Genomic DNA, 23,251 nt, shown 5'->3' with positions numbered 1-23,251 from the left:
AAGACAACTTTTATAATACAAGACTTCTTCTCCTTTAGGCTTCGTTCGTTAAACTCATCGTTCCGGTTAATCTCCAAATCATCAAATCTTTCAAGTTTATTACTTGAATGTGAGTAATTTCATCCCCCGTTTTCACTCTTTTATATTTTGGGGGTGACATTGCAAACTTATTCAAATCCAAATGATTTATACTTGAGTCTTAAACCACAAACTTTATTGTATACTTCACTTAAATAAATGCTCGATTTGGTGATTATATGCTTATATGCTTAAGTGCTAATGTGTTTACCGCTTTTGGATGGTTGATTCATAAATCCGAGTATATCTGGCATCCCCTTGTAGAAAGGTGTCGTTAATGTATTCTTATTAACGATTTCATACAAAATCCGAGTATATTTGGCATCCCCTTATAGAAAGGTGTCGTTAATGTATTCTTATTAACGATTTCATTTATCTAAATTGTTGCTATTATTTATTGTTTTGTATACAAGTTGTGGAATTTCATATTATATATCTATTGTTCAAAAACTATGAAATTGCTCACCAACTTTTGTGTTGACAAAATCTATTTATGCAATGTTACAAGTTTGACTTTAGGTTGACTCGAGGACTTGAAGAAAAAAAAAACGTTATCGAGACTATTAGGATATTAGCAAAACGAACAATATATTATTTACTATGATTTGAATTCGGTTATTGTATGAACAAGTTATGTGACTCTTTGTGTTTTTATGAATTTAAATGAGTTGATTAAATATTGTCACTTAATAATGTCGTGTGCGATGAACAATCGGTTGTGCCCCGACGTTTCCGTCATGGTCGGGGTGTGACACTTACTCTATGTACCTGACCCGAAACACTCATTAAAAGAAACGTCAAACGTCACTTTTGAAGCAAGAATAAATTTTCCTTGATACCTAACATAATGTATGAAAGAATCTTTGAACAACCATAAATTTGCTTGAAAAGCTCTGACAAAGACTTATGCAAGATGCTCTGTATTTCCATATAAATATACTCGTTCAACAAGGGTTCGAAAAGATGTTGATCGTAAGTGAGAAAGATTGGTTACGGGGAATGAGGAAGCCAAATTCATATACACATACATAAGAAGTATATAGAAAGAAGACCAGCCTGTGACTTCTTTTTAAGAAAGAATAACTAACTTTCTTTAAATTTAAAGTAATACTGCTATCGTAATTATAACACTCATGGAAAACAATCTTAATAAATGCAAAGAGCGTAGTCCTCGGTGGGACCCACACTCTGTTCTGTTTAGACCCGTTCATAGTCGAAAAGCCTAACCGACTCCACATATTTAAATCCGAATCGGTTCATACCCGGACCCGACCCGGTTGTACCAGTTACTCTGGCCCAACAATATTAGGCTCACAAACTGAGTGACTCATTTGGAGCCCAGCAAAACTCACCGGACGGAAGACAGCGAAACGAGATCGGATTCCATTCGGAGTCAATAATCAATCGAATTAACCGAATTCTCTCATTCATTCTGTTGATACTCAAATCTCATGGCAGTAAGACCTTCAATCTCTATTATTATTACATCATTTAAATTCAATTCAATTCAATTCAAACTGTGATCTATTAATTCAATTACGAATACATGATCTGATCAGGACTCTTCCGGAACAACGCTGATGGATCTCATCAGTTCGGATCCTACATCGGCGCCTCCGCCCTCATCACAGCCTTCTACGGCCAAGCCGGCTCGAGCCGCCAGTCCGTTTAGTAAGCCGGTCACGGCCACCGTCACTACTGACCGGAAGTCGAAGAAGTCCACGCTGATGCAGATCCAGAGTGATGCGGTTTCCGCTGCACGAGCCGCTGTTCGGATACCGCATAAACATAGTAAGAAGAAGGTAAACTTATGTGTATTATGTTGAATTGTTACTTTAAAGCAGGATGTTATTGCGTGAATGTTTAGCTATAACAATGAGTCAGTGATGACAGCTTTGAATTCTGCAAATAAACAATAATTAAGCGGAATTTTAGGTTAACTGGGCTGATTTCGGTGTGGAAATTGAGAATCAATTGTTGCAACTAAGTATTTCAAATATGATTAATTAATTAAGCTGAATTTTAGGTTAACTGAGCTGATTATTGTTTGTCTTTGTTCATCATATATCTAGTGATGCGTGGCATCACAGTATGGAAATTGTTGCAACTAATCATTTGGAAATATGATTAATTAAGAAGAATTTTAGGTTAATTGTTTGGTAGCCTCCTAATGATTACCTATGAATCGGTTAGCGTTAAGTGTGTTTGGTTCACCAGAATGACACCTTTGAATCGGTCAGCAAGCCTCTTACCCATTAAGCTTTAAAATGACGCTGAATGAAAGTTTTACCCATAGTTCCCTTCACATGTGTTCATAACCCTCAGTCTGCCACTCATTCACCACCTCCTTCACCACCATTCACCACCTCCTTCACCACCATTCACCACCACATTGGGGTACTTAATACTGATTCAGCACTTACTGGCTCGGAGTGTCTTAACCATTCATACCTCTTATGGCACGGCACTTTTGGTGCAGAGGTTGCCAAACAGCCGCTGAGCTGATTTTAGTTTGTTTTTGTTCATTCTATATTTAGTGATGTGGGACAGACATCGTAGTGTGGAAATTGTTGTAATGCTTATGAGAGATTGAGAGATAATTAGTAATTTGGAATTATGATTAATTAAGCAAAGTTATAGGTTAACTGAGTTTAGGGGTGGCAATATGAATGGGTTGGGCTGGATTGGGTGATGGGCAAGAATGGGTTTGGGCCAGGATGGGTATGGGTCAGGGTCAGGATGGGATAAGGTCAAGATGAGCTAACTTAATCCATCTTGACCCAAGTAACCAAGTAATGGTTAAAATACAAAGGGTATCAAAAACCCCTAAAAAATTTCAAAAAAATTAATAAAAAAATATTAACTTAAAATATAAATCAAAAACGAAAAAAAGTGAAAACATCTAAAATGTTTTCTCCGTTCGCTAAAACAAAAAAACCGGTTTTGTCTCAATTCAGGTTCGTTTTTCGGGCGGTTTCGGTTTCGATGTTTTCAGTTTCTGTTCGGTTTCAATTTTTTCAATTTCTGTTTGGTTTCGGTTTCGGTGTTTTCGGTTTATGTTCGGTTTCAATTTTTTCAATTTCTGTTCGGTTTCTATAAATTATGATTGTTTTGAAATAAAATAGGATGGTGCTTGTTTTAGTCCATTCTAACCCATAAACAAACCCATTCTAACCCATAACCAAAAGTCACTAGCATTTTCCCAACCCATCTTGACCTACTTGAAAAATTCTTTTGATCCATCCTGACCCATTTCAATTTTAAAGTTATACATATTGCCCCAAAACAAACTGAGCTGATTTCAGACTTTCAGTGTGTTCTTGTTTATACTATATTAGGGTTCAGTATATGATTAGGTTTATTGTTTGAACTTATGCCATTTTTGCTGATGCTTTTTAAGTTATTTTGTGTAGCCGGTTTCTTATTCACAACTTGCAAGGAGTATTCATGAATTAGCTGCTTCATCTGACCAAGTATGGGTTTCTTGCCTAAACTTGAATTACTGTTCAAAGTATATGTCGCATTTGGTACCCGTTAAATATTGGTTATATTGGTTTTTGTGTGGTATTTGCAGAAAAAGTCACAGAGACAGTTGGTGCATCATGTGTTCCCGAAACTTGCTGTGTACAACTCTGTTGATCCGTCTCTTGCACCTTCTCTTCTTATGGTATGAACTTACTTGCATAAGCTTTACTTTTTCTAAAATACAAACATTTGGAATTCGGATGATTGTTGATGAGTTACAAATTGTAAGGGTATTCATAATTAGAATTAATGCTACACCCTTTCTATTTTATAAAAAAAACTTTGGCTTTGGGTTTGGTTGCTGATTAGTTAAAAGTGCAATTACAATTATTTTTTTTGTCTTTTATGTTTTATTTTGTAGCTTGGTCAGCAATGTGAAGATAGGACTATTCTACGGTATGTTTATTATTACTTAGCAAGAATATTGCCTGATACTGGAGCACAAGGTTTAACTCCGGGTGGTGGGATACCCACACCAAACTGGGACGCTTTAGCTGAAGTTGATGCTGTTGGTGGGGTCACTCGAGCAGATGTTGTACCTCGAATACTAGATCGTCTTTCTACAGAGGCTGTAAATCCTGATCCTGAATGTAAGTGATTATTTATTTTAGTTTTCAATGTGGTGTTAGTCTAAGTATTTTATATTATATATCTACCAGGTTCCATTTATTGGTTTCATTTTTGTGGCTTTCAAGTTCAGAAAACAATCTTTGAGGAATTTGATGAGTTTGATTGTGATGTCTAATATTTGGCTTTATGCACCAAGCACAACTAGGGTCTGATCAAATTTCCGTGTCAAAATTTATAGTTTTTTGATATTCGCTAGGCTGGACATAGGAGTTGCTAAGAGTAAAATGTAGAAAAGAAGAAAACCCTAATGGTATGGAAAATACTTTTAAGGAATTCATGATCATATTACAATGCAATGGGTAATTAGTAATTACTGAAAATCGGGATTTAGAGATAGGTTTCTTTTCTTTGAAGTTATCAGGTTAATAGGCAAACTAAAATTGGTGGTCAGTTTTTATGCTGGTATATTGCAGTGGATTTATCATCTAATGATGGTGCTCTTGGTCCACGCGGAGGTCTCTAATTTGTGGTGGCAGGCTGTCTAATCTTTTTGCTTTTTGTAAATCAAAGGGAAGAAATTTCTATGCTATAAGTAATTAAGCACTTAATAGCTTGTGTCAATCTTCATTTGGAGATGTATGCCACTATAATTGTGTAATTAATCATGCTATTGAGTCATTGACATATGCTTGCTGCAAATTTCACCTTATGAACTATGAATAATATCCTGCTTAGTGTTCTTTTTTATTATTTTGTGTAATTGATTTCTATTTTCTGATAAGACTAAAGCAACTTATTCTTTCAGTTGCCATTGATTAGCTCAGTTGCTAAGTAATACAAAAACTTAGTACCCTTGAATATGAACTTCAAGTGTTAGCATGACTGACATTTCATTATTATTGAGATGTTGTTGAATCTTAACTTGTTTAAATGTTTTTACGTTCAATATCTAATCAATGATATAGTTGGTGTGGTTATTTTCTAAATTTAGGGATTGAGTGTGATATAAATTTTTATAGAAGGTTGTACCATCAATTAAAATAAGTTGCAGGTTTATTCAGGGACTTCTTTCTTGACTTCAGTTGTGATTTTTATCTTAAAACATAACAAATAAGAAATGAAACTTGAGCTAATATAACTTATTGCTAGTCAACTCAAGTTTTATTTCATGAAATTTTCTCATTGTACCAGTAACCATTAGCCAAAACTGTTAGGCTCTACGCTTTCTTCCGAAAGTCCTTTTCTCTAGTAATATAGTTAGCATAATAACAAGTAATTGCTTATCATCTGTCTTCAAGTGATGATCATACAATTCACTTTTCACTTATATATGTGCTTTTTTGTAATCATATTATTTTAATGGTTTTTTTTTCCTTTTGAAGTTCATGCACGAAGGCTTCAAGCACTGAAGGCTCTTACATATGCGTCTAATAGTCCTGAGATTTTGCAAAAACTGTATGAAATTGTATTTGGTATTCTTGATAAGGTTTGTTCATATGCACACCTATACGTTATTCTTGATTTTTTAGTTTAAATATTGCTCCCATGTGTTTTTTTAGGGACTAGCAATAGATTGTGAATCATGTTTTGTTGCTTTTTTATGTTGTTGATTAGGTTGCTGATACACCCGATAAGCGTAAGAAAGGCATATTTGGGGCAAAGGGTGGTGATAAAGAGGTAATTTTGGATAATCACAGTTTCTACTTTTTCAGCATTTGATGAGCTAATGCTCTTTATGCTATCCTTATTAATTTAATTTAAAATATCAGTCTATAATTCGAAGTAATCTCCAATACGGTGCCATAAGTGCGTTGAGAAGACTTCCTTTGGATCCAGGAAATCCTATATTTCTCCATCGTGCTGTTCAGGGGTTAGTTCATTTTTTCTATTCTATAGTATTTGATTTCACCAGTAACTACTTGGTCTCTTTTAACATTTATAATTAGCTTTATGGTTCAGTTATCATTTTTTTGGCATTTCTTATGACAAACGAGTAATTTATTTTCTATTCCTTAAAAGCAACAATTGGTATCATCAATTCCGTGCTTTATTTTGTTAATTTTTATGCGGACCGGCTGAAGGTCTGAATTGTGAAAACTAGTTTTACTGTCTCTTCTTTTAAATGATAATGTTTGCTCAAACCTTATTCCCACAAAAATAAGCCATCACACCAGAAACTATAGGGTTCAGGCAATTTTCTGGAAACTTCAGGGATTGCTTTCTATTTCTCGTGGCTTTTATGTAAATGATACATGGTTTTATTATGATTAAATGTACAATAAAGGACAAAGTGTCAAAACCACCTCAACACTTGCTATGCATTAACCTGAATAACAGTTTAAAGAGTCATAAACATTTTGAAAGTTCTTGATTTGAGTTACAGGTATTAAAAGTTCCATTTGAGGATTACTTGCATCCTTCTACAAATGCTAATAAAATGATTTTACTCTAAATTAATCTCATTATCAATTGCAGAGTTTCATTTTCTGATCCTGTGGCTGTTAGACATTCTTTGGAGATTATCTCTGAGCTAGCTACAAAAGATCCTTATGCTGTTGCAATGGCTTTAGGTAATTTTAATATATCAAAAGGTTAAAACCATGAAGTTTTGATTATTTCAGTGACTTTCATATATCTTTGATTTAATCAAATTAAACATGATATGGTATCAATAAACAAAACTTCTAAGTCTTCTAAGTGATCATGCTTTTACTGTGCATGCTTTATGTTTTTGTATGTGGCTGAAAAGCATGTTCATAATATTGTTTGCTTATATTCATATTAGTAATAAGATGATCATGTTTACTAATACGTAACTTTCTCATATTTGAATTCTACTCTCTATTTAGATTTAGTTTCTATGAGAAGTATGCAATAATGATTAAGGGTAATTGACATTAATAAGTATTTAAATCTTCCTTTTCTTTTTTTCTTTTTAATTGCAGGGAAACTCGCCCAGCCTGGTGGTAAGTTGAATATTTTGCTCATCTGTCATTAGTATCGTCATTAATAATTTCACCACTAATTTGTGGATCTTATATGAATTAGGAGCTTTGCAGGATGTTTTGCACTTACATGATGTGCTTGCTAGAGTTGCTTTGGCCAGATTGTGTCATTCAATATCTAGAGCTAAGCCACTGGATGGTAAGCGTTAGATATTGTTAACTTTTATTGCTTACTCTTGAAAAGTAACAGCTTATCAAGATCTGGAATGTTTTTCTTTTATTATTTTTTTTACAGAAAGGCCAGACATTAAAAACCAGTTTACCTCTTTGTTGTATCAACTCCTCCTTGATCCCAGTGACAGAGTTTGTTTTGAGGCTATTCTTTGTGTATTGGGGAAATCCGAAACCGCTGACAGGTACTTTTTCACCAATTATATTGGCGTCATTTCGACCCATTTATTTTAAATGGGTCGATTCAGGTTGCTTTTTGTTTTTAAAGGGTACTATTGGGGAAAAAGTAGCAAAAGGATACAAGTCAATCTAGGCTTGTAAACTAACTGAACGAACACAAACGGGGCATATTCGTGTTCGTTTGTTACCTTTAACTGAACAAATGATTGAATATGAACAATTAACTTAACAGGGTTTTTTTGTACATGTTCGTTTGTTAAGAAATTGAACGTGTTCGTGGTCGGTTATGTTCGCTCGTTAATAGTATAAATAAACGCTTCACGAACATAAACGAACGTGAACGAGTGAACATAACTGAAGATAGGTGAATGAACATAAACAAGACTGAATTGTAATTGGCCTAAGAAATTGAAATGAATATATAAATGAATGTAAAGAAACAAACTTGACAAGTCTGAGCTAACGAACATAAATGAACGAATTGGTATAAACGTTAGATGAACGAACGTAAATGAACGCTCACAAACTTAATTGGATGAACAGACATGTGTTCATGTGCGCTCGTTTAACTAAACGAACAACTTATGTTCTTGTTTGTTCATTGAATAAACGAACTTTATGCAGTACGGTTTACAAACAATTCATTGAACATTTGGTTCGTGTACAGCTTAAGTTAATCGGGTAAATTATCTCTCAGCATGTATTTATTTGCATTAAATCTTGCATGTTGTTTTTCAGAAAGTTAGATTACTATTGAACTACTGTAAGTTCATAGTCAATTCTAACACGCAAATTACTCATAGTAGAAATAAAGTTATTGGAATAATGTTTCGGGTAGATGTGACTTGTAGAAAATCTATCCATTTTGACTTGTAATTTGCAGTCTTCTTTTCTTTTTTCTTATGGTTTATTAAGCCTTTTTAATTTTCAATAATGTTTTGCCTACAGGACTGAAGAACGAGCTCTTGGCTGGTATAAACTAACGAGAGAAGTTCTTAAGGCCCCTGAAGCACCTTCTGTGAAGGACAAGGATAAATCTTCCAAGTCGAGACGTCCACAGCTCCTTATTAAACTTGTCATGAGAAGGTTAGAGAGCTTATTTAATATAATTATTAATTATACATATTTTTGAGTTCCTAGAGGTGGGGCGGGTAATGGGTCAGAATAGGTAATTTTGGTATGGGCAGGTTGACCTGAAACACTTTCATTTTTATGTGTGCTTATGTGTATATATATGTATGCATTTTTGGCTTGTTCTAAGCTAGTTTATTAGTCCAGTCTGCAACTGAAATAGTTATTGTTTATCATAAAAATACTACAATTTCATCTCTATAAAAATGTTTATTATTTAGTAGCAACATTCACCTTTTTTTGGAAAGCTATGCTATGTTTGCCTATCAGCCCATTCTCGTGTTTTCATATCTAGATGATATTGATTTTGGTTTGTGGGTCTTCTCTATTTTTCATTAACTACATGTACTGCCGGATTGTAATTCTTAAAAAAACAATAATGTCTTATGTTTTTAATTATACGTGTAAAAAACTTCTACATTTTCCTGTTAATTTGTTACAGATTAGAGAGTTCTTTTCGTAGTTTTTCTCGGCCCGTACTTCATGCAGCTGCCAGAGTGGTGCAGGAGATGGGTAAAAGTCGTGCTGCTGCTTTTTCTTTGGGGGTGCATGAAATTGATGAAGGAGGAGATGTTAATACTTTCGCCGATAGTAATGATCAGGAAGATGGAAAATCTCAACATGAAGGTAAATGGATATGATTCCAATCTTAAGTATTTATTATAGGTGTACCATTGCTCTTATGTACTTGACTACAGGTAGCAATTTGAACCTATTCATGTGAAAACAGGTCGATTCGTGTTGGATTGTTTTTGATAACGGTCAAATGGGTGAAGTAGTTTAAACTAAGTGTGAAGGAAATAACTCAAATGGGTCGAAATTTTTCCTACTTATCACTAGTTTAAACTAGCTGTTAAAGAAATAAGTCAAATGGGTCAAACGGGTGAATGTTACTTACAGATAGTTAAACTAGCTGTAAAGTAAATAAGTCAAATGGGTCGAATTAGTTACTGCTACTTTAAACCATAGTTATCAAATGCGTTAGGCGCACTCAAGGCGCATAGGCCTCTCCGAGGTCCTAGGCGCAAAGTGCAAAAAAAGCTCACGCTTCAAACAAAAAAAGCGGTATTAAATATAAAAATTCTAAAAAGTATTTTGTAATAGAAAACATCACTTTTAAGTGTGGAATTCACTAACCAAAGCTTATTGGTCTTCATGTCAATCAAAATTTAAAAATAAAACCTGTTTCATGCTGCTGGTTTATCAATTCAATCTCTAAAAGCGACATGCATCTAAATACCTAACCAATCAACACAATCATCAAAGATTTTAAATAACACAAACAATAAACAAACTTTGTAGTGTGCTATCTAAAAATTAAAGTAGCACCCACTAAAAGATTCTTGATATTTTACAGTTTACACACGAATTTGCATCATGATTAAAACAAAGCAACTTCATAATTGTTAATAAAAAGCATGCATCTTCAAGTATTTAAAATTAAAAAAACATGAGAATCGATCAATACTGTTACTAACCTATTCACCATTCTTCTTGTTGTGCCTATCCCAATTGTCAATCATTATAATATTGGAGTTACTATGTTTAATCCGACTGATTTTAGGTAAGCTGTTTAATTATTGATAAATCAAAAATAAATCAACTTAAAAAAAAAATAAAAAAATTTGGAAACTACCAACTAATTTCCTAAAAAATCGCCTGTAGTCAAGGGAGTCGATTAAGGAGCGCTTCCCTTAAAAAACCGCCTAGGCGCAGAGGCGCTCTGCTATCGATTACTATGCTTTAAACTAGCTGAAATGCAAAATAAGTCAAATGGGTCAAACCAGTTGAATGTTACTTGAGAGTATTCAGATAGTCACAACCTCTCAAGTTGTTTATTTGAAAAACTTAGATAATTATTTTAGCAATATAGTGTATATCGCTGTATATCAAAACATTAAAACTTTTTATTATTATTATTATTATTATTTAACTTAGACAAACAAGATTTGGGTAAATTTGTGTTAATGGGTCAACCCAACACGACCTGACCTATTTTAACACATTCTTAAAAATGACCTTTTTTTTACCTTACCCATTTTCACCCACCTTTAGATATCTTTCAAGTTGTAGTCTTTTACAATGTTAATGAGTAAAGTCTTAAGGGATCTGCTTCAAGTCATATTTGCGATTGACTTCTAAGGTCTAACCCAACTTTTACACATAGATTTTAGGAGTGAACATCTGACTGATAAAGGAAATTAGGTTAATGGCCAATTTTGGGCGTTCTATGTATACTCCGGATGTGCAAAATTTGCAATCGACTTGAGTTCCAATTTCCACATACGTTTTCTTGCTGAGTGTTATCGGATAGTTTAGTGTTTCATCATCCATGTTAGGAAGCATTAGAATCATAAGTTACTGCTCTTCTTTTTTCCTTCTTTTGCACTCCCTTTAGGTTATTCATTGTGTGTAAAATGGAGCAGGTAACAAGGATACAGTGGCGAGTCTATTGGCCTCGTTAATGGAGGTGGTTCGTACAACTGTGGCATGCGAATGTGTTTATGTTCGTGCAATGGTGATTAAAGCACTTATATGGATGCAAAGCCCACAAGAAACGTTTGCTGAATTAGAATCAATGATTGCATCAGAGCTCTCTGATCCTGCTTGGTCAGCAGCTTTATTAAATGATATTTTGCTCACTTTGCATGCTCGTTTCAAGGTAATTGGTTATTATACCTAATAACTCTTTTAAGTCTGATTTAATGTTTTAGAGATGCCTTTTGGAATTCTGTGTTTTGATGTGATAAATGTTGACTTTATTTTACTTTAGCTGTTTTCCATATATCTAAATTTTCTGGATGGACATGCTTGGTTTTTTTCTAATGTGTCACCTGAACCTGTTGTACAAGCTGCTATCTTATTCCTATTTTTTTAATTAATTAGTTAATGTACTTATTGTCTCTTTTTGCTGTTATATACTTTGTTATAGGCTACTCCAGATATGGCAGTTACACTACTTGAAATTGCAAGAGTATTTGCTACTAAAGTCCCTGGAAAAATTGATGCTGATGTACTGCAACTACTATGGAAGGTAGGTTTTTCTTTATTCCTCCCAATTACAGTGTGTTGCTTCTTCTGTATTAGTATGACACTATCTTAACAATTGAGAGAGTGTTCACTGTATTTATATAAAAGATAATGTTGATATGGAAAACTTAGTTTAACAATCTAATATCCTAGATCACTGAGAAACTTAAATGCTTAATGTTTTTGCATAAATCTTGATATATGACATGTATCTACTACCCATGTATCACACCATACTTAACCAAGATGTATGTAAAATGTGCTTTTTCTAAAATAAAATGTTTATACCTTGTTGCCTGAAAAGTACTCAGGACTCCCCATATCCTTTGTTTGAAATAAATTGGAATCCCCTCCGTATAATAATTTGATTCTCGTGTGTTTACATGAAGGAACTTTTGAATGCATACTTTATATATGTTTTTAGATTTGTGAAATTATCAGGATTATTATTTTAATATAATTACTTTCTAAATTGCTAGTTTCATTATTCCAGTAATACAGTTACTCAACAATGGAAATATTCTTTCCTTGTTGAAAAAAACTATTTTAAAAACAAGATGGAAAAGATGACTAATCCATGCTTAGTATTTTGGGAGGTTTAATCCAACAATTAGCTGCTAGGAAGACACTGGCGAGTAGACCTGTGAGAGCCCCCCATCAAAGGTCGATATCTTACCTTTAAAAGCGGGTATAAGAATTAGCTTCGCTACAGAACTATGATCTACGACCACCCTCTCTCAACCGAAAACATAACATATTTATCAACGATTCCAATATTGACCTTTTAAGTATAGTTCCATTGTTCCAGATAGTATTAATCATACAACACTTAATGTTACGGAAATCCAATGCGGCTTCTTGAGTGGTCGTATCTGGAACTTTTGTAACACTGAGTGGAATCAGAAGTTTTATGTTAACTGTTCTTCCCATTCTTTCTTATACTTGATGCATATATATATTTTTTCTTTTTCAGACATGTTTAGTTGGAGCTGGTCCAGATGGGAAACATACAGCACTTGAGGCAGTTACGATAGTTCTTGATCTGCCACCTCCACAACCTGGTTCAATGTCCGGTCTTACATCAATCGACAGGGTATTTGCATCTGATCCGAAGTCAGCTTTGGCTTTACAGAGACTAGTCCAAGCAGCGGTACAATACTAACCATCATCATCATATCCTTTGAAACGCATATTTATTACTGAGTATGTATTGTAATGACTTTTTCGAATATGCTTACCATAGGTATGGTTCCTTGGTGAAAATGCAAATTATGCTGCATCTGAGTATGCATGGGAATCAGCAACCCCTCCTGGTACAGCACTCATGATGTTAGATGCAGATAAAATGGTTGCAGCTGCTAGTTCCCGCAACCCTACTCTAGCTAATGCTCTCACTCGACTGCAGCGATGTGCTTTCATTGGCAATTGGGAGGTATATATGAATATAATTTGTATATATATAAGTATAATATGCATGCCTCTTTCATGTACCTACAATGTATGTTACTATTTCATATACTAGTATTAAACACGCGCGCATCGTGGCGCGTTAAAGTGAGGGGCTCGGAGCCAAAACGTTTACCTAAACCTACTCTTAAAAAACATATGGAAAAGTAGAGGGTGACGCGTTGTAAGTTTTTGAGGGGCCATAATATAACATTCAAAACTGAGTTATTTATGTATACAGCTGTAACGACTTGTACATAAGTGTTTAGCTGTCTTGTACATTATCATGCACAACTCTGTTTTGAATGAAAACTTACATCGAAAGGTAGACATGTTAAACATGCCACAACGGTATATTTAGAACTTTAGAACACATCATATTTTAAAAACTATAAACGAAAAACAAAAGAAAAGAGAATATTTCGAGTGGGACACATGTCAACTTGTGGTTGGCTAGAAAAAACTAAGAAGTCTTTTTGGATGAATGAAATTGGAGTTAGGCGGAAAATGTGGAAAGGGGGCTAACAACTTTTCCCTCCAAAAGGATAATCAAATAGAATTCCGCATCAGACAGAAGCACTCGTGGCTTTCAAAGTTGTTCTTAATATCAAGAAGTATAGACAGATGCTTTAAAGAAGTGTATTGTCACACTCATAGACTTTAGACTGTGGAGATACCGTTTATGCGTGATTCTTTTGGTTATTTACTGCTTTACCCTTTGGCTGTCTTTTCTTATATTATTCTTGTAATCAATGTTTTCATTTCAGGTTCGTATAATTGCTGCACAAGCTCTTACCACCATGGCAATCAGATCGGGTGAGCCTTACAGAATACAAATCTATGAGTTTTTACATGCTCTAGCACAAGGCGGTGTGCAGTCCCAGTTTTCAGATATGCATATTAGCAATGGTGAAGATCAAGGAGCTAGTGGTACTGGGCTTGGATCTTTGCTCAGTCCAATGCTCAAGGTCCTTGATGACATGTACAGTGCACAAGATGATCTAATAAAGTGCGCGCGCGTGATTATTTTTTCTTACTTTTTTTTTTCTCAAATTTGTTTCTTTTAATCGTGTAATTAATATTGTCTGCACTTGTGGTTGCAGGGACATGCGTAACCATGATAATGCCCAAAAAGAGTGGACCGATGATGAACTGAAGAAGCTCTATGAGACACATGAGAGGTTTCTAGATCTTGTTTCACTATTCTGTTATGTCCCAAGGTCAAAATATCTACCTCTTGGGCCCACAAGGTAAATGTCTTATGCTGTTGACCTTCATTGACCTATCCTGTTGACCTTCATTGACCTATGCTTGTTAGGCTTAGAATTGAAAAGGAAACTAGAGAGAAGTTAATCGAAATCCAAATTTCAAGCTAACCCCTGTTTTATTAGCTCAATCTGTACATAAAGGACATCATCGTTTACAATTATACAGATATTACAATTCAGTTCCTGTACTGTTTGACACTGTTGACGCTAACTTACTACAGTTGTAACAATGCTGTTGAGTGTTGACCTTCATTGGGTCTTTTGATCAGTTGTTTGCTTCACTTATTGCGTTGTTTTCAATGTACAACAGTGCAAAGCTTATTGAGATCTATCGAAACCGGCATAATATAACTGCATCAAGTGGCATGAGAGATGTTGCTGTTGCTACAGGGATATCTGAACTCATATACGAGGCTACTAAACCAGCACCTGCGGAGCCTGACAATCTTGATGATGATCTAGTAAATGCTTGGGCAACAGGTCTTGCCGACGATGGTTTGTGGAACAATGCTCCTGCAATGAATAGGGTGAGCTGCTATCTAGTTTGTATTGATCAATGAAACTAAACATTTGGCCCGTTTATTAATATATCGTTAGCTTAAACCATGTTTATTAAAATATAAGTACTTTACACCTCACCTACACGCTTTTTAAAACCAAGAACATAACCCAAATGGACCCGTTCATAGGTAAACGGGTTGTAGTTACCTTTTATGCAATGAGCCAATGACATGACTTGAATTTAACTATTTAAGTCTGGTTTATTGAAGATCTGAAAATATAAACATGGTCTTTGTTTTTGTAGGTTAACGAGTTTCTCGCTGGTGCTGGTACCGACGCACCTGATGTTGATGATGAGAACATTATATCTAGACCTTCTATGAGTTATGATGACATGTGGGCTAAAACTCTCTTGGAAACTGCAGAAGCTGATGTAAGTAGTGTGCCTTTAGATCTGCATTTGTCATTATGCATGATGCATTGATGATGTAAAATGTATTTTTGCTTTTTGCAGGATGATGATGGTAGGTCTTCTGGATCTTCTTCTCCAGATTCAGTAGGGTCAGTTGAGACATCAATTTCGTCCCACTTTGGAGGAATGAATTATCCTACATTATTCAGTTCAAAACCATCAACTTACGGATCTTCACAACCTGCGGTATGTAAATTGTAAATCATGAAAATTTATGTTTCATTAATGGCTGAAGTTGGCTAGATGTTGTGAGTGGTGCTGGCGCTCCTAATACTATAATCCGTTTAATTGCAAGCCATTTTTTTTTGTTTATCACTGGTTAACTTGTATCCTAACTAGATGCCTGAATACTAGATGCGGTCTATTTTACCCAAACAGACCATCAAAATGGTTTTATGGTCGTATTTTTGTAAGTTTTTTCAATCAGTCGTTAGTATTTAAAATGGGACCAGGCGGTTTAGTTTTAGTTTAGCTAAAAAACCGTCTGTTCTAGATCGACCTAAGATAAACTCTTGGTAATCTGTTGTATTTAATTGTAATTGTGGTTATGATTATTATGAATACAAAGGGTCCTATATATAGATAAACACAAAGCATTAGGGCCGGCTATAATAACCAGGGTCAGGCCCATACTAAACTAATGCTATCAATTAATACTCCCCCTCAAGCTAAGGCCGGGGGCCGACTCTTAGCTTGGACTTCAAAAGGAGAAAACGGTCTGATGGCAGCGGCTTCGTGAACACGTCGGCAATCTGATCATGAGTAGAGAAACTGAACAGCTAGTTTTCTTCGGGCAACCTTCTCACGAACAAAATGAAAGTCTACTTCCACATGCTTTGTTCTGGCATGGAACACTGGATTAGCAGATAGGTATGTGGCTCCTAGATTGTCGCACCATAAGATAGGAGGTATCGGCAAATGAACACGAAGTTTAGTCAACAACGCTTCAAGCCAAGTCAATTCGGCAACTGTGTCAGCCAAGGCCTTGTATTCAGACTCAGTAGATAACCGAGATACAGTCTTTTGTTTTCTGGCTGACCATGAAACAAGATTCGATCCTAGATATATAGCATATCCCCCCATGGATCGACGATCATTCTGGGCATCCAGCCCAGTCTGCATCAGAGAAGGCTGTTAAGTTGTGAGCATCGGTGTAGGCATGTAGGACAGGAGAGGATTTGCTGGAGATCAAGAGTCCATGTGTAGCAGTTCCGTGGAGATTTCTTAAGATACGTTTGACAGCAGACCAGTGATTTTCAGTAGGGGAATGCATGAACTGACAAACCTTGTTGACTGCAAAGGTAATGTCAGGACGGGAGAGTGTAACATACTGTAATGCTCCAACCATTTGTCTATATTTAACCGGATCAGCAAAAGGAGAACTGTCACCAAGAGAAAGCTTTGCACTGGCAGTACAAGGAGAGGGTACCGGTTTTGACTGTGACAATTTAGCTCGATCCAACAGTTCAGAGATATATTTCTTTTGGGAAAGAATGACATCAGACCCGGTAGGAACCACTTCAATACCCAGAAAATAAGACAACGACCCCACGTCTTGAACTGCAAACGAACGACTGAGGCACCGCACAATGTGATCAATAGCCTGGTTGTTATTCCCAGTCAGAATGATGTCATCAACGTACACAAGCATATACATAAGTGTCCCATTATTAGAATATATAAATAAGGAGGGGTCTGTTTTGGATCCCTGAAATCCGAGAGTAGTTAAGGCAGACGATAGCCGTTCAAACCACAACCACGCTCGGGGAGCCTGCTTGAGACCATATAAAGACTTATGCAAGAGAGACACATGGTTCGGTCTCTAGGGGTCAACAAGTGGTTGTTTCAAATAAACAGTTTCCTTGAGATCCCCATGTAATAAGGCGTTTTGAATATCAAGCTGCCGTAGGGACCATCGATTAGTGACAGCCAGTGAAAGAACAACTCTGATGGTGGTGGATTTAACCACTGGACTAAAAGTTTCAGTGTAATCTATGCCTGGCTGCTGATGAAAACCTTTTGCAACCAATCGCGCCTTGTAGCGCTTAATTGCCCCATGTTGATCCCTTTTGACTTTATATACCCATTTACTGTCAACAATCAGGGGCACGAGGGACTAAAGACCATGTACCATTACGAATAAGTGCAGAGTATTCTTCTGCCATAGCCTTGCGCCAGTGAGATTCTTTGTTGGCAATGGCAAACAAGGTAGGTTCAATATCAGGTGGGGTGGTGGAGGTGTGAAAGGAGGCTAGATTCTAAGGGTTGTTCGGTTTGGAGTTAGGTCTTAGGTTTGGTGTGAAAGGAGGCTGGATTGTAAGGGTTGTTCTGTTTGGAGTTAGGTCTTAGGTTTGGTGGACGTGTACGTGGTGGTGGTGGTGGTGCGGTATGGGAGGTAGCAGATGTGGTACTAGTGGAATGTGTGGATTGGGTAGATTGTGAAGTAGTGGATGGGTCGGAGGTGGTAGAGTAGCGGACAAAAGCTGGGACCGAAGGAGCTGGTTGGGTTGAGGATCGACGGGAGTAGGTAGTAGGCTGGGTAGTGATAGGCTGGGCTTGTGAGGAAGATAGAGTGTGGGCTGGTTGTGACGGTGTGGGTTGGATCAGTGGGGATGAATGTGAGGGCTGTGGTGGTGGTGAAGGAGGAGGAGATGATGTATCTGGGTCCGGATCTATAGGGTTGGTTCGAGCTTGGGATGCTTCAGAGAACGGGATGGCACCGGTTGGATAAGAGGAAACATATGGGTTAATAGGTGTTGTAGAATTGATGGGTTGGGAAGGAGACGGAGCAAGAAAAGGACACTTGTTTTCATGGAACCGAACATGTCTGGCAACATAAATGTGTTCGGTGACAGGGTCAAAACAACGATAACCATGATGAGATGTGTTGTAACCAAGGAAAATGCATGGTGTAGAACGGAAATCCATCTTATGAGGATTATAGGGACGAAGATGAGGAAATCACCGACACCCGAAGACCCGTAGGAAGGAGAAATCAGATGTGCGTTTGAACAAGTGTTCAAAGGGGGATATGGTGGAGTGCGTGCGAGAAGGCATGCGATTGATCAAGAAAACAGCGGTTTCAAAAGCATAATGCTAGAAAAGTTGGGGAACATGTGCCTGTGACATGAGTGTGAGCCCAGTTTCAACGACATGACGATGACGGCGTTCTACTGTACCGTTCTGTTCGCTAGTGTGGGGACAGGACAGACGGTGAATAATGCCAATTGAAGTGAAGAAAGAGGAAAGGTTTCAGAACTCCCCTCCCCAATTAGTTTGTATCGATTTGAGTTTGGTGAACTGTCGTTCAGCCATAGTGAAACTGTTTAAAAATTAAGACATTAGATTTACGTTTTAAAGGAAATAACCACATGAACTTTGAGAAATGGTCAACACATAACAGGAAATAATTGTGGCCATCAAAGGAAGTCACAGGTGCTGGAACTTTGAGAAATGGTCAACACATAACAGGAAATGATTGTGGCCATCAAAGGAAGTCACAGGTGCTGGCCCACACACATCACAAAAAACTAATTCCAAAACATGAGAACTTTTATAATCAGAAGGTATTAGGTTTAGTTTGGAAGATTTTCCAACTAAACAAGGATTACACTTAATCAAAAGTCTTAACAGAAACAGGTAAATGATATTTAGAAAGCATAGTCTTGAATAACTGGGAATGTGGGTGTCCTAAATGTTGATGCCATGTGGTGGTTGTAGTACGAGCTGTTGAAAAAGCGACTTTTGGAATCGGCTGCTGCTGTGGAAGTGTGATTGAATAGAGTCCACCATCACTTGGACCCGTGAGGAGGGTAATGTGTGTAGACTTGTCCTTCACAGAAAAAAAAGTGGCATGAAATTCAAAATAAACATGATTATCTTGACAAAATTTTTGTACAGAATGGTGTCGTTTAAGAGCAGGAACATGAAGAATATTGTTTAAGTAAAAGGTTTTATTGGGTGAGGAAATTCTAGAGGAACTGATATTTAGGATGGGTAGGGCGTTACCATTACCAACATGTAGATTATCATCACCAAAGTATGTTTCAGCAGAGTCAAAGCCTGACATACTTGGTGCTGCATGGCCATTGGAACCTGTGTCTGGAAGCCAGTTTATAGATGATGCTTGTGAGCGGTGGTCAGCATAATTAGCGGACGGTTGTCGTGTCCTAAAGGTAGACGAATCTCTGTGCGGACATTGAGAAGGAAGGTGTCCAATCCCACACCTGTTACAGCTTCCATAAACAGTATTTTGATTAGATGCCCAACTGAACTGACCTGAATTACGAGTCTTAGTCCCCTGGTTGCGATTGTTGTTATTACGCTCACCACGGCCACCACGATTACCATGGCCGCGGTTGTAATTGGATTGCCCGGTCCTGTTGGTGTAGAAGGCTTGAGGATTGGGGTTCGATGAGGCACTGTGGGCAGGTTGTAGTTGATACCCTAGACGGCCAACAAGCTGCTGGATTGCTTGAACCGTGTCAGCCGGAACGAACGGATGGTGAAGTGGCTGCTGTGGCAGCATTGAATGCTTGAGCAGGGGCAACCTCGATGTTGGGTTTTTGGATCAAAAACTCGTGGTCGGCAAGGAGACCAGGAAGTTCATTGAATACCGCGGTAAACTCTAGCAAATAAGGTTTGTTTGACACCATTGTATTCCTCGCGAAGACCTGCAACAACAAGCATAACAATATCTCTATCTGGCATTGGTTGTCCAATGTTAGCAAGGGCGTTTGCATACTCCTGTGCCCTTGCGAGGTATGCAGCCGGCGTCTTGTCTCCTTTCATCTGAATCTTCAACAGTTGGGCTCTCAAGGTAAACTCCCTAGAGGAGGTACGTGGGGCATAGGCCCGTTAGAGACCGAGCCAAAGGTCACGTGAAGTGATGCCTTGAACGTGTTGAAAGCATGATTTCGAAAGAGTAGAGATAATTAACATTCTGACATGTGCATCATTGCACAGCCAAATCGTATGATTTGGATTGGCTTGGGTGACCGGGGCTGTTCCTTCTTTTCCAGAAGAAGTTGCTGGAGAAGTGATGGTTGCAGGAGGACACGGAATACTCCCATCGACATAGCCGAAAAGGCTGTGGGTTGTAAGGAACGGTTGAATCATGAGTTTCCAATGACCATAATTTGTAGAGTTTAACGTGAAGCCAAACTTATGTGAATTATGTGAAGTCTTTCTGCAGTTGTGAAGGCTGTAAGTTGATCAGCCATTGTGGAATGATCAGAAAAGAGAGAACCCTAGCCTCTGATACCAAGATAAACTCTTGGTAATCTGTTGTATTTAATTGTAATTGTGGTTATGATTATTATGAATACAAAGGGTCCTATATATAGATAAACACAAAGCATTGGGGCCGGCTATAATAACCAGGGCCAGGCCCATACTAAACTAATGCTATCAATTAATAACCTATATATACATTAGAATTTTTCAATGGGCGAAATAAAAAATATCTTTGAAAAAGAAACAGGTTAAATGGGCCAAACAGGTCAAAAGTTGTTTTTTAAGTTTTAACTCTTACAATCTTCTAAACTTTATGTATTATTATAGTTTGATAATTCTTGAAATAATCTAATCTTCTAACCGAATTTGACTTCTTTTTTCTAAAGTTCAATCAATACCTTTGGACAAAAAGTGTGAAAAGGTCAACCGAACCCGTTTTGACCTGTATCAATTATTACTTGTTTTGACAAACCACCTTACCTGTCTGGCCTGACCAGTTGCACCTATACTGTATGTTTTAGAACCTCTTCTGCAAGAGCAAACAAGTATTGATTTTTTTTTCTGGAAAAAATCTTAATAAACGAGTTAGGACCTGTAGCCAGTTTTACAATTAAATGCGTTGATCGGTTTTTCTCCACAATTTCAGGAGAAGTCAGGTACGAGCAGAAACAAAAAACCATCTGGTGGTTCCTCTTCTTATGAGGGTTATGGCTCTCCGGTTAGTGTCATTAACCACTTAAGTCGAATCTTTAAAGTTAGCTGGTCAAACTATTTGACTATATATTTTCTATATATGCAGATGACAGAAGAGCCACCTCCATACTCATCACCTGTTCACCAAAGATACGAGTCATTTGAGAACCCTTTGGCTGGACAGGGGTCAAGCAGCTTTGATTCTCATGAAGAAGAACGGTCTTCTTCAGGGAATGCCCAAACTGGATCAGCACTCTATGATTTTACTGCTGGTGGTGATGATGAGGTACTTTTGACTTTTAGTCAACACCCTTTTTTTATTTAAACCTACACCTTTTTTGACGTGTAACTTATAAGAATTCCTATGTTACAGTTGAACTTAACTGCTGGAGAAGAGGTTGAAATCGAGTACGAAGTTGATGGCTGGTTCTACGTAAGACTCACGTGCCTACTGTTTATATATTTTGTCTAATATAGTAAATATATATTTGTATAATAATTATTATTATGTATAAATTTATGATAAAAACAGCTAATTATATACTTATGTTATATATAAAAATTTCATAAAAAAATATTATAAAAGATAATTATAAATGTAGATAAAGTAACTAACATATCCTTACGAGCCTTTTATTTATATAGTTTTTATTTAATATTGTGATTATATATTTATATATAGTTATAAGTATATATAAAGTTATGATAAATACAACTAAACAATATTATGTTATATATAAAAATTATAATTAAAAAATTTATATCAAATAATAATAAATGTATATAAATTATATAATAAACAATAAACAAGCGAAGCTAAAGCTTTAGAAATAAAGCTTGAAGCGAGCCAGCTCGAGCTCTAGAAATATGATTACATGGTTCTGTAATCTTATTTAATTTTCAATAAGCCCATTTAAAAAGAAATTAAAAGCGTTTTAGGGGGCCGAGCCGGCCGAGCCGAGCCGATTTCGAGCTTCAGTTTCTGCGCATGAGCCTAGCTTGAGCCCAAACACATAGGCGTGAATCGAGCGTGGCTCAAGCTGGAGCTTCAGAAAAGCCTAACGAACTTAGCTCGAGTAGTGTACTCTTTGGCTCGGCTCGTTGCATTCGTAGTTTTGTTCCTCAAGGTTTGTTTTACGGGTATTTGATATTTTGTCTTGATTGTTTAAATCTATGACAGGTGAAGAAAAAGAGGCCGGGTCGGGATGGTAAACTTGCTGGTTTGGTCCCGGTTTTGTATGTTAGCCAATCATGAGGCGTTTTTCTTGGTAATAAGATATATGATACTGAGTATGGTTTTTGGTGTGATAGAATAGGTATTCATGATGTTGTGCATTATGTGTAGAAATGATGAGCCGTGTGATTGATTATTTTCTTATGTACATCTAAGTAGACGATTAGAATCTTGTATGGAACTCAAATCATTATTAATTGTTATTGTTATGAGATCGTTATCATGTTTTGTTAAATGATCGTCCTTGTTTGGGCCTTGGCAAACCGTCTTTGTTTCTTGTTCTTGAAAGCGAGCTGAGATCGATGCTAACACATAATCATGAGGAAATGCTGGACGCGATGGCTTAAACTGGACGCAATATCAGGCCTTTTGTTCAAAACAGGCTTGAATTGGTTGGAACTATATTTGTTGATCTTGTAGGCATAAAAACGAATTTGTATATCAACATTGCTTTGAATAGAAGATTTGACCTCATAAATTAGGTTTGTCGTCTAAACTAGTTCTTGTCTTTAGGACCGAGCCTTTGAGCATTGCTTTGAATTTGTATATCAACATTGCTTTGAATGTTTAGTTAAACGGGTAGCGTTCGGATTGAAACATTTAACTCTTTTAGTTAGAGCATTCATATTGGAGCCTCTATATAGGGGTGTTCATCGAATCGAATAACGAATTTTCAAGTTAATTGAATCGAATAATCTGAATAATTTATTTT

The 23,251-nt window shown here is 36.6% G+C and overlaps 1 protein-coding gene across 1 annotated transcript; it reads left to right on the top strand.

The window, feature by feature from the left end:
* Positions 1-1,424: 1,424 nt before the first annotated feature.
* Positions 1,425-22,745, top strand: LOC143560171 (uncharacterized). Its single transcript, XM_077048533.1, has 27 exons — positions 1,425-1,535; positions 1,638-1,880; positions 3,492-3,551; positions 3,653-3,745; positions 3,965-4,193; positions 5,556-5,659; positions 5,788-5,850; positions 5,943-6,043; positions 6,649-6,743; positions 7,119-7,139; positions 7,222-7,317; positions 7,414-7,534; positions 8,478-8,615; positions 9,103-9,287; positions 11,087-11,322; positions 11,593-11,694; positions 12,664-12,840; positions 12,934-13,122; positions 13,904-14,145; positions 14,240-14,386; positions 14,715-14,931; positions 15,210-15,338; positions 15,420-15,563; positions 21,259-21,330; positions 21,412-21,591; positions 21,679-21,738; positions 22,486-22,745. The coding sequence occupies exons 1-27, from the start codon at positions 1,530-1,532 to the stop codon at positions 22,558-22,560; spliced, it is 3,525 nt and encodes a 1,174-aa protein (XP_076904648.1). The 5' UTR covers positions 1,425-1,529; the 3' UTR covers positions 22,561-22,745.
* Positions 22,746-23,251: the final 506 nt, after the last annotated feature.

Source organism: Bidens hawaiensis, unplaced genomic scaffold (assembly GCF_021521415.1).
Source record: "Bidens hawaiensis isolate Kalapana, Puna unplaced genomic scaffold, B.hawaiensis_p1.1 tig00020231_1, whole genome shotgun sequence".
NCBI classification, from domain to species: domain Eukaryota; kingdom Viridiplantae; phylum Streptophyta; class Magnoliopsida; order Asterales; family Asteraceae; genus Bidens; species Bidens hawaiensis.
The sequence above is the reverse complement of the archived record's forward strand: the minus strand, read 5'-3'. Positions and strand labels throughout refer to the sequence as shown.